Genomic DNA, 18,683 nt, shown 5'->3' with positions numbered 1-18,683 from the left:
GGGAGCCGCGAGGCCGCAAGGGGCGCGCGGGAGGGCGGCGTGGTGGCGCGCAGGGCCGCGCGAGCAGGCAGCGGGCCAGCACGGGCGCGAGGCGCAAGAGCCGCGCGTGTGGGTGGATGGCCGGGGTGGAGCAGCGCGAGGGTGGGATGCGGAGGCGGGCGGGGTTGGGCAAAAATTGCCGGCGTCGCTCAGCAGCAGAAGGTAAGGATGCAAACCCTAGCTCGATACCATGTTAGACTAGAATGAGGGCAACCAACTGTATTGCAAGGCCCAAGAGGGCAAAGAGGCTGTTCTCTGGTCTGAAATTTTTGGCCAGCCGGCTGATCCCCACTCTCAAGTTATTGTTCATCAAACCAGACAAACAGTATGTTCGCTTGTTGGAATGGCCAGGGAGTATGGGAAGGAGCAGTTTAACAAACTCGACCTGTTCCAGGTCTAACGTTCATACCTTCGCTGAGCTATATAACGAGCATGTTCGCTTGTTGGTTTCAGTTATGACTTATCAGTCATGGTACAGTATTTTTCTCTCACAACAAACCACCAGCACCAGCCGGGCTTATCAGCCCAGAAACCAAGGAAACCAACCAGCGAATAGGCTGAACATCGCCTACACGGACGAAATGAGGACATCACGGTTGAATTTTGCATCTTTTATGCCAGCTTGATTTCTAAACTCGATTAACTGTAACATGGACATCAAACTCTTTTCAGGTTCCCCGTTCCCATTTGCAGCGGATATTGAGCAACTTAGTTGCGATAGAGCATTCACGAGCCCCGGGCGATTCCTTCCTTACTACTAGTGCGAATGCATATCGAAGCGTTCATACGAATCATTTATCCAAAATGACTAGCCCCGGGCGGATCCTTCCTTACCAGTGCAAAATATATCATTCAGTTCTTCGGCGTCAGAATTTAGTTGTCGAGCCATTTTGCAACCCGTGATAGAAACTTGTGATCGCAATGGCTAACCACAGGGGGCGGCCTTGCATTTACAACTACAGCTAATGCTGCCGCTCACAAGTCGAAGGCAATCTCCCAGGATCGTAGTCAAAATAAGGTTGTGTATAAGCAGCGCCGTCGGCAAAGCCATCGCTTGCATCTACGGAGGCAACAAATAACTGTGACAGCGCACGTATTCAGATTCAAATCACAGTGCTCATAAATCACCACAGAAAGCTGTGTAATCTGCAGTACACCTTTCAGATCAGGTTATGTACCTCAGAGCATACCAGCACAGGTGCTAGCCACAACGGCCAGCTCAAAGATAAACTAGCAAAACAAGAACTAGGATTCGCGAAAGCATAACCATATTCTGCGATAATTTGTTCCAAAGGCACTTAGGATAAACAAGTCTACTAAATTATCCAACATAACAAACGAGATATGATGTTCCAGATATCTCGGACACAACAGCTTATAGATACATTCTCCAAAATTAGGCCGAGTCCTGGTACCAGAAAGCCACTGCTTCAGTTCACTCCTTCACTTCTTCGCCTTTTTTGGTGCACTGTGACAATGGAGTGTCAAAAAAATGTCAACAAACACATGGCCATCTAAACCAAGGAACCTAGGTTAGTGAAGTAGTTCCAAGGCACTTACGCTGCAGCTAGGGCAGGAGCTGCTGCTGGTGCTGCGGCAGGTTCTCTTGAGCCCTACACAAGGATGAAACATGAATTTAGAATCCAAACAAATGAAACAATGGAAGAAGAGGTACATCCAAATGCCACAAGCTGTTAGAAAACATGTACCAGATCTAACAGTTTAAAACAAACTAGAAGGCATGACTATGGAAGACAATGAAAGTAGTACACTAAAACCCACGTCCAATCATATGCCACGAAATAAAGCTCAAACAAAACCAAGCATACTTTTTTTTAACAGATCAATATAGAACTAGTGCTTGCAAATTTAATTACCATTCATCGATATTACAAATCGACAGTTATAACAATGTAGAAATTTGCAGTTTCAGCATGTTCAAATCTTACCTGGGCCAATCTTTCCTCCCTCCTAGCAATTTTCCTTTCACGAGATGCCTTGCTCTTGGCCCGCTTAGCCTCGAACTGATCAGAGAGAGTCTTCTCTCTGGTCTTCTCTGCCTTTGTCTTGTGGATGCTCTCCATGAGCACTCTCTTGTTCTTAAACATGTTGCCTTTCACTTTCATGTACATTGCGTGGTACATGTGCTTGTCAATCTTCTTGGCTTCCCTGTACTTCCGCAGCAGGCGCCTGAGAACACGCATCCTGCGCATCCAAAGGACCTTGGTGGGGAGCCTAGCCTCCCTGGTACCCCTCCTCTTACCTGCAGGGAGATCAGATTAGCATATATTGCAGGACTCGAAAAAACAGAGATCTCAGATATAAATTCACATGGCAACAAACAGAGTAAACGAGTGCTGCAGCAGTATACCATAACCAGAGTGCCTGCCCTTCTGTTTTGCTTCATGGGCCCTCCTTGCGCGGGACCTGGAGTGGATCTTTTGCGGCTTCTTGATGATGAAGCCATCCTTGACCAACTTGCGAATATTTTGTCCTGCAGGTATTGCAGAAAAATGGTCATACATATGTACCTTCTGTTACTCAGTAGCAAAACAAGTTTAAGAGTCAATGTTCAAACAAAAGTACAAGCATAGCACTCAAAATTGAACAAGAACAAAAAAGAGAAAACAACTACACAAGTCTAAGTGATATAAATGTTTTACCTTCATCAAATCACATAACTTTAGATACATGCACGGCAATCTTAGTACTAAACCAATCGGAAAAATATGCATGGCAAGAATAGCCTGAGCACAATACCTCAGGCTAGCATAAAAGCATACGTGTAAATCATCAGCAGTCCATGAAGGCAAGTAATAGCAGTCATAGCCAGAATCTAAGTAGGACAGAACATACGGTTTGCAAGAACAGCATGAACAGAATATGTATTGCTTAATAAACAGTTCTTTGCAAATCATCAGCAGTGCACAAAATAATCAAATTACACAATAAACTTTATGCACAATTGCATCACTTAGCAAACATTCGCTAGATCTTCTTCAGCAAAACAAAACTAGATATCCCAGACAACTTAGACTGTACATTAGTAGCAGGAAATAAATACATTAGTAGCAGGAAATAAATTATAACAGCAAAATCAACATAGGCAAAATTTAACAGTTTAATATCCTGTACGCTAAGATAAGCCACAAAACTAGATGAGATGGCACACCGGCAAAGTGAGTGACCTAATATTAACACCTGCAGCCACAGAATGCAAACGGAACAAGATTTCATTTTCATCGATCCCACAAACTAAACTGCCTCGGTATATATATTCGGCAACAAACCTGAGGTATATCAACAAGCGACCGCGGCACCACGCTGGTGGACGGCGGGTCAAGCCTCCGCGACAGCATCTGGAGGCCTTGTCCGAGGACGGGTCCGCACGATGCGGCAGCTCATAGGAGCCGCCAAAAAGATACGCGCAGAAACACAGATCTACCTCTACTACACCAACCCAGCCCACAGAGCAATCAAGAGATGAACAGATCGTCCATGGACGGACGCGCTTGCTCGTCGACGGACGTACTAGCCGCGCAGCAAACACTAAGTGGACGGAGGGGGAGGAGACGTATGGCAATCGGTGGTGGTCTTACGGGAGTTAGCCATGGAGATCTCGGAGACCTCATTTGGATCGAGCCATACTTTGCCTTTCCCGCACTTGAGCACACTCGCTGCTAGCCGCTTCTGGAGCTTCAAGGACACCATGGTCTCCGCCGGCGAAGAGGGTCTCCCTACCGGGTGTGTGTGGTGGCGCAGAGGTTGGGGGAAGAGTGGCGGCCGCGCGGAGGGTTATATACCAGGGGGTTAGGGTTTCCCTGGAACCCTCTAAAGTGGGCTGGGCCTGTGTGGAGAAGTCGGGCTTATTGGGCCACGGCCTACTAGATGGCCCGGACAAAAAAGAGCGGTTCAAGTCCCTTCTGGCCTATTTCTCAAAAGAAAAAAAAAAGTCCCTTCTGGCCTTCTATTTATTTACGTTTGTATTTCGCAAAAAAATTGATGTAGAAGTACTTTTTCTTAGAGTAAAGGATGATTAACTAGACTATCCTAATTTATTTTTTTTATAACTTTGTAGTATACTCGGAGAAGCCTCAGCTGCTTCAGCTAATCTACATGGTTATCCGAGGACCTGAATTTAGCGTTTACACACAAAACAGAACTGAGGGGATGCATGAGTTTTGCAGAATCTACATGCTTTGATCCTGCCGTCAGCAGGGCACGTTTGCTTATTGCTCCAGAGTGCTAAAGAGCTTCTTTATCTTGTGCACAACTGACCAAAACCGAGCTGCTTCAACCGTATGTGCACAACTGACCATTCTGGTATCCAACACAATCTCCATCGCGCAAGAACCACCCCACCTTGCTTAAAAATTAGCAATGCCGTTACGGAGGTCCAGCTCAGAACTACTATGAAATGTGTGTCATTTTGTTGTGTTTCGATTAATTGGTTCTAGGTTGAAGGGAAACCCTGACCAAATACCATGCGAGAGAAGGTCAAAGCCGAGAATGTCAATTTTGACAACCTCCTCCCTATAGGACAAATTCTTGACCTGCAGCAGGATGTATGTGGTGCTTCCGGGTAACTATCACATTTGTTATTCCATGAGATGAGACATAATACACACATACTAGGAGAGAGAAAAAAAACTGTCTACATGTTTCTTGGGGAAAGGGTGAGATCAAATGGAGAGGTTATCCTTGGGAAGACAGCAATGTACATGATTCTTGGGGAGAAGGCAATGCAGTGCGGCGTCGACTCGCCTGGCCTCGTGCGGCGCGGAGGCCTGTGCAAGTGTGCTGCATATTTGTAGGGTAATCAATCAAGTTTTCATTTCCTATGAGATGTTTTCTGTGAAGGACAAAAGAAGATTAATTTCTTATGATATGGTTTCTCTGAAGACGAAATAGAGAATAGTTTTAAGAATCGGAACGTTTTCTGCGAGGAGACAAAATAGAGACTCGAAAAAGAAAAGATCAGATAGAGAATCAAAAAATAAAAGAAAAGAAAAGATCAGATAGAGAATCAAAAAATCAAATAAAAGAGTAAGAAAAATTAATCATACAAACAAACGCCGTCCGTGGGATTCGAACCCACGACCACACGGTTAAAAGCCGTGCGCTCTACCGACTGAGCTAGGACGGCTATCGAAATTCATCACACAAAATAATATTAATCTTCTGATAGGAATAGTTGCGTTCTGTCAATCCTCTGCTTCCCCCATGCTATGGTTAGTACCACCGTTTAAAGATGCACTGTCTATCTTCCTAGTTCTCGTTTTATTTTAAGCCAAATTATTTAACTTTATTCTATCTATTTATATTAAAAAAAAATGTATTTTACTGTTTATGATATAGTATAAGTAGGTGAAACGATGCATATATTTAGTAATGAATTTAATGACACTTATTTAGTACTACAAATATTGGTACTTTTTTATAAATTTGATTAAATCTTAGATGGTTTACTTATAACAAAGCTAAAATGTCATTCTTTTTTTAGATGGAGGACGGATACATCCCTTTTATTTGCAACTTCATCTTCTTCTTTCTTCGCAGAGCCATACCTTCTGTGTGTGTAACTTTAGGTTGGCTTTCTTAACAAGAATACTCGATGCGCTAGAGTTTATATGTTAGGAGAGCAATAAATGTATTTGATGCGTTCCTAAACTCAAGTCAAATAGAAATGAAGCAAAGAAGGATAATTCTTCGAAATATATTGTTTCATGCCATCTTAGTCAATCAAGTAAGAATTTGGGAGTCTCCTTTTCTTCATTTGCACTTTTCACACGGATTAATCACTGAAATACTTTATAAATCTCGTTAACTCTTTATATGCATTATCAATCATTCACCAAAACCCACAATAGGGTTAGATATGCCTTAACGGAAGTATGTTGATATTATGAGTTGAGGTATATGCATCGTAGGCTCTTGAACTTCGCGTGGTCCCACTTAGGTCCACAAACTCTCAAATCGTACTTTTGGCACCCTAATGTTGTTTAAGTATGTCACGTATGTTCATAACTCATCAGATCAAGGTTTTTACCGACGTGGCGTCCACAGAGCGCACGTGAGCTGCGCGTGAGTCTGGTTTGGGGCATGCAAATAAGCAGAGAGGCCCCCAGTTCTTTTCTGCACGCAGCTCGGGCAGCCATCCACGCCAGCGTAGCCGCACGCCGAGACCAACTACAGGGCCACGGGCAGCAGCTCGTCGAAGAGGCGCTCCACTTGCGCCGCTAGGCCGATGCCGCCGGGGTGCTTGTCGTACAGCAGCAGGACCCCAGGCGCCCTGTCACCACCATCACCCGGAGCTCCGCTCCCGCTCCAGCTCCTGCGCGCCGCGGCGGCGGCGCACCGCGTCCCGAGGTCGGAGGCGGCGCACATCATGCGCAGCGGCAGGACGCTGAGCAGTGCGTGCGACGCCGCGTGCACGCCGCCGTCGAACCCCAGCCCGGGTGATGATGATGATGATGCAGTTTCATCACCGGTAGTTCCATCGCCATGGCCGTTGTCTTGGAGGATGTTGATCTCGGTGACGTCATGAACTCTGGTGTAGTACTTGAGATCAGCTGCTGCTCGGCAGTACGCCGTCCTCGTCGACAGATCCAGCTGCTCGACCAAGTAGCTGACGCCCTGGTGCATGTACACGGCGCCTTCGTGCACCTGGAAGAAAGCCTTGCTCTCCTCGATCTCCTCCAGCACCTGGTAGCCTTGCTTGTCCACCACCTTGTACCTATCGTGCTCGATCGCTCGTATGCTCACCGCGCAAGCGGGGTTCTTGTTAGGCCCGACGTACTTCCACACGCCTGACTGATCGAAACTGTTCGTGTTCGTGTTCGTCAGGTGACCCTGATCTCTCAGGGTCACCATGGCACCGTCCATGCCGGGACCAAAGTGCCTAGCGTCGTGCTTCTGGCACAGCGGCTTCTCGAAAGCGGCGCAGGCGAGGTGCTGCCCCAGGACCTTGCGGTTGCGAGAGTTGACGTGGCAGTGCTCCACTGGCTTGCCGAACAGCTTGTGCGGGAAGCTCATCAAGTACTGGTCCAGCGCGTCGTCGAGGCCGACATAGATGGAGATGGACGGCTTCGACCTCCGCCTGGAACGCCCGGCATGTTGCCATAGGCTCGCCATGCTCCGGGGGAACCCGAGGTGCAGCGTCGCGTCGATGCCGCCGACGTCGATCCCGAGCTCGAGAGCGTTCGTCGCCGCCATGCCGCAGATCATCCCACCAAAGAGGCCAGCCTCGATCCTCCTCCGGTCCTCAGCGACGTACCTGCCGCGGTACACGCAGATGGTGTCCGCGAGCTCGCACGCCAGCATGGCCTAGCAGAGCTTCCTCGTCTTGCAGAAGGCGATGCATCGGAGCCCGTGCTGGACCATCTTGGCGAAGAGGTGGGAGACCTCCTGCGCTGCGCTCGGGCACCTCCCTTGCCTTGACACCAACGGGTTCCACAGGAGGAAGTGCTTGGGCCCGCAAGGGCTGCCGTTGTTCTGCATGAGCTTGACGTCATCAGCGTCTAGGCCGGCGAGCTCCGTGACGTGCTCCCGGGGGTTCGCCAGTGTCACCGTGCAGGATATGAAGGTCGGGTGGCTCCCGTAGACACCCGCGCACACGCGCTTCAGCCACCGGAGGATGAGCGTAGTGTGGCAGCCAAAGGCGGCCCTGTAGGAGTGAGCCTCGTCGATGACGACGTACTCGAGGTTGGACAGGATCCGCCGGAACTGCGCGTGGCACGGCAGGATCGAGACGTGCAGCATGTCCGAGTTGGTGATGAGCAGCCTCGTGCCATCCCTGATCCTTGCGTGGCGTTTCATCGGGGTGTCGCCGTCGTAGATGCTGACGATGTCGCCGAGGTCGCCGGTGCCCTTCACCATCCCCCGCAGCGTCTTGAGCTAGTCCTGCGCCAGCGCCTTGGTCAGGAAGATGTAGAGCGCGCACAACGCCGCGGCGGGACGCGAGATGGACTCCAGCACGGGCATGTTGTAGCACAGCGACTTGCCACTGGCCGTGGAGATGGACACCACCACGTGCTTGCTCTTGCCGGACGTAGAAGCGGCGGAGGCGATGGCCTGGGCCTGGTGGCTGTACAGCCTCGTCACTCCGATGGCCCTGAACGCCTCCCTGGTGGGCTACGAGAGGTGAGACGGGAGCGGGCAAAAGGACGCCTCGCTGCCGGGGATCTCCTGGACGTGCCTGATCTGGCCGTGCTTCCCGAGCCCTGCTTGAGGTGCTCCACCATCCGAGCAGGGTCTAGTGGCTCCACACCATGGCAGTAGAAGGACGACGAGGCCAGGTCGTGGACGAGCACCCTGGCGATCTTGGAGTACACATCCTCCCCGCGCCACATCGAAGACGAAGAAAACTTACTCCTTTTGGCCACGGGGAACACAGAGGGGCCGACGCGTGGGTTCAGATTGGCACTCGCCGTCGGTGGCACGGCGAGCTTGGCGGTGAAGGGGATGAGGGAGATGAACTCGCCCCGGGCGAGTGAGAGGTTGGCGAGCTTGGCGTCCAGGAGGAGCTTGCCGACGAGGAGGAAGAGGTGGAAGGCCGGGGCAGCCTACGCGGGCGGGAAGCAGACACGCAGCGCTACCTTGAGGTCCCGCACGGAGGCCGTGGCGAGCAGGCGCACAGACGTAGCGCGGCCGTCGAGCGCGCGCACGGGGAGGACCACCGAGCGTTGCTGCGCCGCCATTACTGACGCCTACGTACGTCTGACGACAAATCGAGAGGGAAATGGAGGATATGAAAAGAACTGGGGGCCTCTCTGCTTATTTGCATGCCCCAAACGAGGCTCACGTGCGCTCTGTGGACGCCACGTCGGCAAAAACCTTGATCTGATGAGTTATGGACCTAAGTGGCATACTTAAACAACATTAGGGTGCCAGAAGTACGATTTAAGAGTTTGTGGACCTAAGTGGCACCACGCGACAAGTTCAAGGGCCTACGATGCATATACCTCTTATAAGTTTACATATACATTTGCCACGATCATATGACTTATCATTCCCAATCGACCCATTACATGCTCCCTCTACTGGTCTAAGCAAACTAAGCAATCAACCAACACTCCAATGTATGAAAACGAACAAAGAGCGGTAGGTGTGATAGGTCATGGGCCTACGTACGTAAACATGCATCTTAAGTAACATAATCGAGTTATGATATTAATAAATGAAACAAGATGCTTAGAAGTCTGTCTTGAGGATCAATTTGGGGTTCAATTGGTCCTAGTTTGGCAGCAAACTCAACTTCATGCACACGTCTCGTCTCCTCAGTTGCTCCAGTTCCTATGAGTCCGATGTAACATAAGTAGACATGATGCATGTGACATACATTGATGATGCATGAATGAGGTAGAAAGACTAGACATAACTTAGAATGAAAATAGGGACCATAAGGTGACATTACTACTTACACTTAGGTACTTAAGCTACAGCTACCGGTCGACATACATGGATCACCTGTCTAATTAGTCTGACTATTTGGATATTTAAGTCGGACCGTCCATCCAAGGAGTCGGATTGTTTCCCGTAGAACTGTGTGTGCTTTAGACTTAAGTGAGCTCACGTGGACCATCAGGTGCTGACTACCAAATCGTCTGAGACTCCGAGTGAACATTTTTAGACTTAAGTGAGCCTAAATCTTGAGACACACCACTGTCCTGATAGATTTACTAAGTTCTGGTGCTTACGTGGCATTCCCTTATGTCAAAAATACTTGCCACATATTAATGTGTGTACATCGTTGATCAATAGTCTCTATCTCTTATCTTATCTTAGATAACTAAGGCCCCGTTCGCTGGTCTAAAACTTAGCTGAAACTGGCTGAAAAACACGGTCCCGACTGAAATGTTGTGAGAGAAAAACACTGTTCCGACTGAAAAAAGAATCCGAACAAAACTAATATGGAGTAAGCCGAACAGCTAAAAGGTACCTGAGCAAGACTCTATCCGGCGAACGACATGCGTCGCCCCGCTTGCTTTGCTCTGCCCGGCTTCGTTCACCTGGCGCTTCGTTCGCTCCCAGCAATCGCACGCTCGTCAGCCTGCGGTCAGCGGCCTGAAAAAGGAAGGCCCCGGCTCTCTCGCAATTCCCACGCGCTCCCGCACTCGCGCGATCGCGATCCCCCGGCGCTCCGTTGTTACATCGCGCGATCAGCAAAAGTCATCGTCCACCGGCAGGACGTCGCCGCCCGATCATGCGCAGCGCCCGCAAATTACGGCAGATCACGGAAATCTTGCCCGATCAGCCGCACCCTGGTACTCAGGGATCCACAGAGAAGCGCAAATCATAGAAGGTAACCACCAATCAAATCTTGTTGCAATTTATGTACGTCCCCACGTCCATGAATATCTGATCTGCCTCCCGTCCACGACCATGCTGACGCTGCTCCTGCCCCCACGGGCCACGGCCTCACGTCCACTGTCACTTCGACGTCGTCCCTGTCCATGCCGAGTACACGGCCACTGGACACCACAGCAAGTCGACATCAAGGTTTGAATCACCTCGACGACGGTCTTTTCAAATCTCCCGACCTTAGCTTGATAACGATCACTTTCACTTCTCTGTCTATCTGGTTTTTCCTCGCCGTCCTATTCGTCTCACTCTTGATCTTTATATTTCATCTTAGCTGCCCTATCCGAGAAAATTATATATTTGGGACTCCGATCGTCGCGCTTCGCAGTGTTGAGACTCCAAACGTCAACTTTGTAAAAATGGGCCTCCAAACGTTGCACTCTTGATTTTCTTGACATTATGTGTATTTTTTTTTCTCTTTGTAGCATGTATACCTGTATTTTTGACTTGGATGGACCCTTTTGCCCCGATAACACACGTTATAGCATTTATTATAGTAATACATATAACTATGTTATAGCATTTATTATAGTGACATCGGCACGTGCGCCACCCATAACTATGTTATTTGAAATTGATTCTACAAACTTTCTACAAACAGTTAGGTCTACTTCTAAGAATTAATGTGATCATTTTTTGTTTAAAATCTTTGTACTACGGCTACATGTTTAATATAAGATCAACCATCATTTTTTAATTTGTTGATATTTGTAATTTTTTATGTTTAGATTTTGACATACAGAGCGCTCTGAATTCTGCGATGCTAAAAGGTCGCCACTCTAATTAAGGTAAGATATATCTTTAACTGGTTTGGAGATACATGGTTATTGTAATTGCAATAGTAGCTAAAAAATCTAAAGACGTGCTAACTGATGGAGGAGCTGTTTGGTTGCCGGCCGACGTGCGCCACGTCACACCTGCGGCTGCCACGGAGAGCTAGGCTAGTGTTTGGTTCGCTGTGCACGCAAGCCAGTCGGTTCGTTTGGCCGTGGCTTGTTATAAATGATCGTAAATTTTTAGCTGGAATAATATTTTTTTCCACATAAACTAATCGGTAGTACTTCTTCATAAACCAACAACGATACGAACTAGTCAATCTGCGGCTGCTGTTTGGTTCGTGTGAAAGCTGCGGCGGCCACAACTACTCCCAGCACAAAATCACGCCACACCTGTGGCGTCGAAATCCGTCGCCTAACCTTCGGTGCTGCCATTGCTGCAGCGTGGCGGGCGCCACACATGGCATGGCAGGCTTCGGCGGCCAACCAAACATCCCGGAGTGTTTCTGTATGCATTTTTCCAGAGATCTTTCATACTTTATGACCAATAGCATGTCGGACATAAAAAGATTAAGACTATTTGCTACCATAAAGGTTGTAACTGAGCTCGAGAGAATGTCTTTGACTTGCGAAAAAAGGTTGTAACTGAAATTAGCAAGTCTCTACAACTGGACATACCTTGTTTCATATTTGTTTGGTGTTGTAGGTTCAATTGCAACTTGTGACATAACTTAGATTTCAACACTCTACAAGTGAGACAACCATTTGTATTAGAGATGTTACTACTTTCACAAAGTCATCATTAAGCCTCAAAGCTATTTTATTTGAAGTGGAAACCCCTCAAATTTTATTGCAAACAAAGATGTAGTGGATAAATTGTTACGTGTTCGTCGACCTTAACTTTGGCCGCCGCTCGGCCCACGCTGAGGTGGTCAGGCATTATTTTGTTCCCGTTGCATGATCCTAGTCCCTAAAAGTCTTGTATAATTTTTGTTTCTTAATTCCTTTTAATTCATTAGAGTTAAAAAGTTTCTAATACAAATCTACACATATATCCTACGTGTTTTAAAAGTGAAATGAAAAAAATTAAAACGATTGATGTCAAAACGATACGTTTTTATGACAAACGGAATACAGAATGCACGCGTCAATAAAAATTCCGTCAAAACCTACCGTTTGCTTCTCCAAACAACTCTCAAAAATGTTTATGGCCCTGTTCGCTTGTCTTATAATTTGAATTTTTCAGCTTAGTTTTTTCAACTGGAACAATATTTTTCTCTCACAATAAATCAGTCGAAACAGTGTTTCGACTTATTTTTTCAGCGAAACGAACAGGGCCTATTTGGCCAACATTGCATCCGAAGATAAAAGAAATAAAAAAAGGAAATGCTAAAGGACATCTGTGTGTTTTTGTCTCTCCCCCGGCACACGGTTTTCTGATCATCCGATCGCTGGGTCTGTCCATAGTTGACCGTCTGATCCCCACCGATTTAGCTATCTGTTTTTTTCCTCGTCGCTGACAAGCTGTTTCGCAAGTCTTCTCTCGTTTCATTTCATCGTCTCCCCCTGTCAACAGCGACTATAGAAAAAAATATCTCATTTTATAATATATTATTTATTTTAATTCTTGTCTAACTATAGAAAAGATTATGACTTGTTAATTGTCTTTATGTCAACATTTATATTATTTTTTGTCCTTGCCTAACTATAGAAAAAATTATGTTTTGTTATAGTAAATCACTTAGTAAAGAATTACTGTAATATCATAAATTAGCATGATAATTATCATAACTCAAAGTGGCCATAGAATAAATTATTATATGACCAGCTGCGGAACAGTAGTTCTATATATATATATATATATTATTATTTTTTTGTCTAGCTATAGAAAAAAATGTTACTTGTTAATTGTCTTTGTATCAACATATATTAGATTTCGTTAGGTTTGTATAGTTTTGTGTACCGGGTTTTTTATAATTTGAATCGAAAATTGCAGCTGCAATTTTAGTATAAAATATATGAAATAAGTACGGTGTTCGTTGGATGGATTTCGATCTCATGGTGGTAGAATTCATACGCTACTCTTATCTGAAATCGTGCGTTTTACATGCAAGTCACAGCCGTGTGCCAGTTGGTCACGAAACACGTGAATATAATATAGACACCCTCAATAAAAAAAAACATTGCATCCATTGAGTTCTGCGTGTACTGTGAGCTGTTGCATTTCTGATTTCTCTTTCCCCACTTCGAAAATTTCCTCCATTCTCTCGAACCCCAACGCAATCGAATCTCGCCTCTGCACGCCCACGCCCCCCCCCCCTGCTCTGCGTAAACGTCGCCCCGCTTCCCGCCCGCTCGCCTATCCGCCCCAAAGTCCCCCCAACCCATCTGAAATCACGCCGCGTTGGCGTGTAATCAGCGATTCGGCGGCGGGGGCGATGGAGGTGGGCGACCTGGACAAGGTGTGGGAGGTCCGTGCGCTCAAGACCAAACCCGACGCGGCCGCCGCCCGGGCGACCCTCGACCGCGTCGCCAGGCAGGTCCAGCCCATCATGCGCCGCCACAAGTGGCGCGTCAAGGTCCTCTCCGAGTTCTCGTAAGCGTCCCCCCACCAACCCTAACCCTAACCTCCCTTCTCCCGATCGATCGGTTGATGGACGCCGTGCGTTTCGGGGGGTGTGATTGATCAGGCCGCGGAACCCGAGGCTGCTGGGGCTTAATGTCGGCGCGGGCGTCGAGGTCAAGCTGCGGCTGCGGCGCGCCGGCCGCGACCACGATTTCATCCCCTACGAGGAGGTGCTCGACACCATGCTCCACGAGCTCTGCCACAACCAGCGCGGGCCCCACGATGCGCAGTTCTACAAGCTCTGGGATGAGCTCCGCAAGGTGCGTTGGCTGCTCTGTGCTTTTATGCTGCTGCTTACACAATGTTGGATTCTGGTGGTTGTATATATTGGCATGGAATGGTTTTTGCATATGCGCACAAGTGAATGTATTGCTCTGGTTTAAACTATTCCCAAGACAATGTTCACCCTGATTGAATGATTCATTGTTGCACATGTTAAAATTTTTCTCCTCTTAAAAGGATTATTTGTAATGATGCTGTACTTAGAAATTTAAAGTGATTTTTAGTTCTAGTACATCTAACCTAGATTGATATTTGATTGGATGTCCTACTATGGTTATCAAAAACTAAAATAGATGGAACTTGTTTTTTTTTCCTGTGCAACATCCAAACTTAAATCAATGGGAACATCTTTGTCTCTATCAATCCATATGATTATTACCCCACTTGTATCATAGACATACGACTATTATTTTACTTCATAATGGTTTATACACTCTGGAGATGTTGGGAGTGGAGTGGGGAGAAGAGCTTTACCTGTGTTTGCCAAGCAATAACGCGAAATGAGGGTATTCAAATCAGAATGAAGTTGTAGTGAGGACACTGGACTATATTTGGGGGAAAGTTGTGGCAATTGGCAAGGTCTTTGGAATGGAGTTTTACTTCTGTTGAAATCCTTACAAAAAACAAATGCAAATCCTGTTATGTTTCAGGACCACGGTTTCTATCACTAAATCGATCTTAACTCAAGTTTGTATTTGGTGACGTGTAAGATTGAGGTAGTGAATCTGTATTTTTTTTTATTGTACTTGAGTGAGCTTTGCTGTATCTTTGTACCTTATTTGTGACCAAGCACATCTAGTTCTGTCATTTGTCATTTTCTTTGTGTCAGTTTTGTGCTCTTGAATGCAATTTCAGTTTTGCTCTTGTGGTGCCATATTTTTTAATAATGATCCTTCTGTTGTTTATGATATATCTTTCAGGAATGCGAAGAACTTGTTTCAAAGGGTATCACTGGAACAGGACAAGGGTTTGATGGTACAGGAAGGCGAGTCGGTGGATTTACAGTACATCCACCACCACCATCTCTGCGGCAAGCTACGTTAGCTGCTGCACAGAAGCGGGCAAGGAATGGAGCTCTATTGCCTTCTGGACCAAGAAAGTTGGGTGGAAACAGTGAAATTATGAGTGCACTTAGTCCAGTACAAGCTGCTGCAATGGCGGCTGAAAGGAGAATGTATGATGATTTGTGGTGTGGATCACATGATCAATCTGGTATTGATGATTCGGATGATGTTATTATTCTTCAAGAATCACCAAATTTGGTGACAAGGGATGGAAAAAACTCGAAGGGTAGCTGCTCCAACACTTTTGCAGAGCCCAGCACTTCTTCTGGAATTCATATAGCAGCACGAGATGATAGGACAACAAGTGATGCACTGGATAGTTCAAAGTGGGAATGTGGTGCTTGCACTCTTCTGAACCAGGCAAGTTTTCAAAGTGCCGAATTAAAATATCCATTTCACCTACAAAACTGTGAGTTTATTCATGGATTATGGCTCATTTTTTACTCTATACAGAAAATTTATAGGAGAAATCTCTTAGATGTTATAGTAGGACAAACAGATCTTTTTCATTCTGAACCATTTAAATTTATCTTTGAAATTCATCCATTTCATTAACACATGCATATGCTGAGCATGATAACCCTGTAGAATCTTAGTTAAATGCTTGTTTAGATTAGAGTATGCATGTCTGAGCTTCAGATGTGTATTTATTGTGGTGCTTGTTGATAAGTTCTGAGCCAAGCTCAGTTGGTGAGGGTTATGGATGTACAGCTCTAGGGCCTGTTTGGCAGGGCTCTAGAGCTAGAGTTTCAGCTCTGTTCTACAGGCTACAGCTCCACAGCTCTACAACTCTATCTGTAGAGCCACTCTGTCCGTGTGGGTGTTTGTCTAGCAGGTTAGCTCCAGATCCTTGAATGAGGCCAGAAAGGATGAATTAACATTACTACCCCTGCCAAACAAGCCCCTAACATGTAGTTTTTGGTACCTTTCTTGTTATTACTGCAAGTTCCTCCTATATTTTCTCATTTTTTCTTGAGCTTATAGTAATTTGCTAGTCACATCTTAATCAAAGTCAATGAGTAGATTGAATTATCAAAATATTTGGCATTTCCTGTAATGTATAACTCCACTCATAATAGTAACATACTCGGCCTAGTATTGAACTGCATGATAACTGTATGCCTCTTTAGTTTTGGGAAACCTGCTGTTTGTGATTTATGCAGAGAGTTTCTGTCTGCAGGTTTTATGACTTATAGCTAGTAGCCTAGTGTACTGATCACCACCCATATTTATTTTGACTGTACGCAAGCCAAATTCCAATTTAAGCTACCAAAATCACCAACATAGTTCCATCCGTGCAAAGTGTTGAAAGTTTCTTTTGTCCCAGAAAAACATACCTTGTAGTCACATTTGCTTGCTTAACTATACTTCTTTTCTCATTCTTTGGTATATATACTTGTGGTTTGGTCTTACATCTAGTCTTCACTTCTTCCATATTTTTTTTCTACTACACATTTTACTTATAGTTATTAGCATGCTTTTCTCTAACACATTACAAAATCTGAACCTCTGCAGCCTCTGGCACCAATCTGTGAAGTTTGTGGCACCACAAAACCTAAAATTGCAAAGGCGAAGTACATGACTTGGTCTTGTAAATTTTGTACTCTAGAGAACAGCACTAAGCTTGACAAATGCTCAGCATGTGATCAATGGAGATACTCATATGGGCCACCTGTAGCCACATATGGCCCAAGCTATGATTGAGATGACAGTGAAGGCTACAATAGTACAGTAAGTAATCCAGAGTACTGTGTCAGGTTTATAATAATCTTTTAACTTTCCCGTGTGCACTATTCACTTTTAATTTTGTTGTGTTGAAGCGCATATCATTTACACTGACCTGTTGGATTTATAACAGCCACTAGTGTTCTGCACACCTTATTTCTCAAGATTGCTTTGTTATCCAATTAACATTAGGTGCTTGCATGCCCAAATAGACATTATGCTAGATTTTATTGTGGTGTATGCACCGACGGCAAAAGTATCTATAGACATAGTGGCCCTTCATCTGATACTTTATTTTTGCAGTGTGGGACACACTATATCTAACACTTTAAATAGTCTCTGCAGTTGTTATTTTGCTTGGAGCTTTTTAGTAAACTTCCTTTTGTTTTCTAGGCTATTTAGTTCTATCAGGACCCCATACTTGGACCTACACAAACTGATTTCTTGATAAATCCTTTTAAACTGCATGTTTGCACATCTGAAATGAAATATAAGCTACTTAACACGCAGACTATTCTTGGAACTAAGTCTTCACTTGAAGTGTATATCTGAATGTGTAAAGCTGCAGCTCGTTTTAGTTAACTAACACAGGCTCGTTCAGGATATAGCTTTAGTTGATCGCCATTTGAATATTCTGTTTCCTGCATTTGCTTCCACTGCAATAACATTTGAAGAGTTACCCTTATTTAAAATCATCTGCATAACTCAACTCTAAAAATGATTTCATGTGGTTCTTACAGGATGACACTTCTGAGCAGGCATCTGCTGCATTGTCGATATAAGTTGTCTTATCTGCAACAGTTCTTCTATTACCACCCCTTTTGTGGACGTTGCTTGGAGCAATGAGCGGATTGGTAGAAAGAAACAATCTTAGTCCATGGCTGTAAACGTTAGCCCCAAGCCCGGGGCATACAGCCTCTGAACCAGGTTGCCCATCCATGTCTCGCCTTCTTGGTGACAGATAACAGCTGGTACCTAAGGGCAAACTCTGGTGAATTGGTCTTTTATCTGTTCCGATGTCGTCTGCTCATGTTGCCGTATGGGTGACTGGGTGAGGAAATTTATTAATTACATTAATGTAAGGGTTAATACAAGTATCTGCAATGTTCTTTTAAAAGAATTTACCTGCTCGTCAGATCTAACCCAGAAAATCCAGAGCCAAAGCTTTTACATTTGCTCATCCATGCCGTCACGCTTTGCGTCATCAGTGAAGTAACCAAGTACACTGTATTTGAATTATCCTCGTGGAAGTTATGTAGTTAGAGCGACGAGTGTCGCAGGGTCGCCACTGACTGCTACCGAATGGTCAGGTTATCTTGCTAGCACTTCAGAAGCAGATGATCACCCTTCCCCGTGTAAGAAACTGGAAAGTGAGGTCGACAGGTTCTGCAGTCCATCGATCTTTGCCATTTTTCTGGACACAGGTGCGTGCACGGACCGCGTATGAATCTTTTATCGCACGTGGTCTGGAAGATGCTCAGCGATGACATTCGTAGCTTCTTTCGGTAGAGTTGTGTACCTTATAATCATTGATCACAGCAAGATCACCGAAGACTTCATGTATTGACACGCCGCGCCGTCCAACCTTTCCCGCTGTTCGGCACTAGCTGATCATTCGAATTTCGAGCACGTTCTGTGAAAGCCGGCCTGGGTTTTATTGGCCATCAGCGGCCAGGTGCGCGTTACCAGATTCTCCCTGAATTAGGTCGACTTGAACCTGAGATTTTTACCCTTCTTACTTCTTATCACACAGCCGTCGTATGTCAAGGGGCTTTTGCTTCGTGACTACACTCTAGTACTATACAAAAG

General features: G+C 45.8%; 2 protein-coding genes, 1 non-coding gene and 1 pseudogene across 3 annotated transcripts; 1 reads left to right on the top strand and 3 right to left on the bottom strand.

The window, feature by feature from the left end:
* Positions 1 to 1,270: 1,270 nt before the first annotated feature.
* Positions 1,271 to 3,804, bottom strand: LOC136528121 (large ribosomal subunit protein eL19x-like). Its single transcript, XM_066521032.1, has 5 exons — positions 3,639 to 3,804; positions 2,411 to 2,533; positions 1,989 to 2,302; positions 1,600 to 1,652; positions 1,271 to 1,507 (listed from the first exon to the last, which is right to left on the bottom strand). Exons 1-5 carry the CDS (start codon positions 3,748 to 3,750, stop codon positions 1,483 to 1,485), a joined length of 627 nt encoding a protein of 208 aa, XP_066377129.1. The 5' UTR covers positions 3,751 to 3,804; the 3' UTR covers positions 1,271 to 1,482.
* A 1,308-nt stretch (positions 3,805 to 5,112) lies between these two features.
* Positions 5,113 to 5,185, bottom strand: TRNAK-UUU (transfer RNA lysine (anticodon UUU)). Its single transcript has one exon. It is a non-coding gene; the product is annotated as a tRNA-Lys (tRNA).
* Positions 5,186 to 6,084: 899 nt separating this feature from the next.
* On the bottom strand, positions 6,085 to 8,738 carry LOC136525759 (uncharacterized; annotated as a pseudogene).
* A 4,643-nt stretch (positions 8,739 to 13,381) lies between these two features.
* LOC136528489 (DNA-dependent metalloprotease WSS1-like) lies at positions 13,382 to 18,158 on the top strand. The gene is made up of 5 exons (XM_066521453.1): positions 13,382 to 13,773; positions 13,868 to 14,063; positions 15,006 to 15,509; positions 16,665 to 16,880; positions 17,615 to 18,158. Exons 1-4 carry the CDS (start codon positions 13,616 to 13,618, stop codon positions 16,851 to 16,853), a joined length of 1,047 nt encoding a protein of 348 aa, XP_066377550.1. The 5' UTR covers positions 13,382 to 13,615; the 3' UTR covers positions 16,854 to 16,880; positions 17,615 to 18,158.
* The last annotated feature ends 525 nt before the right edge of the window (positions 18,159 to 18,683 follow it).

This window comes from Miscanthus floridulus, chromosome 19 (genome assembly GCF_019320115.1).
Source record: "Miscanthus floridulus cultivar M001 chromosome 19, ASM1932011v1, whole genome shotgun sequence".
NCBI lineage: Eukaryota > Viridiplantae > Streptophyta > Magnoliopsida > Poales > Poaceae > Miscanthus > Miscanthus floridulus.
This window is presented reverse-complemented; position numbering and strand designations above follow the sequence as displayed.

Coding starts and splice junctions, on each gene's coding strand:
- LOC136528121 (XM_066521032.1), bottom strand. CDS start 3,750: ATGGTGTCCTTGAAGCTCCAGAAGCGGCTAGCAGCGAGTGTGCTCAAG. Junction 2,303..2,410: donor GGGCAGGCACTCTGGTTATG/GTATACTGCTGC, acceptor ATCTCCCTGCAG/GTAAGAGGAGGGGTACCAGG. Junction 1,508..1,599: donor GCTCCTGCCCTAGCTGCAGC/GTAAGTGCCTTG, acceptor CCATTGTCACAG/TGCACCAAAAAAGGCGAAGA.
- LOC136528489 (XM_066521453.1), top strand. CDS start 13,616: ATGGAGGTGGGCGACCTGGACAAGGTGTGGGAGGTCCGTGCGCTCAAG. Junction 14,064..15,005: donor TCTGGGATGAGCTCCGCAAG/GTGCGTTGGCTG, acceptor TATATCTTTCAG/GAATGCGAAGAACTTGTTTC. Junction 15,510..16,664: donor CTTGCACTCTTCTGAACCAG/GCAAGTTTTCAA, acceptor GAACCTCTGCAG/CCTCTGGCACCAATCTGTGA.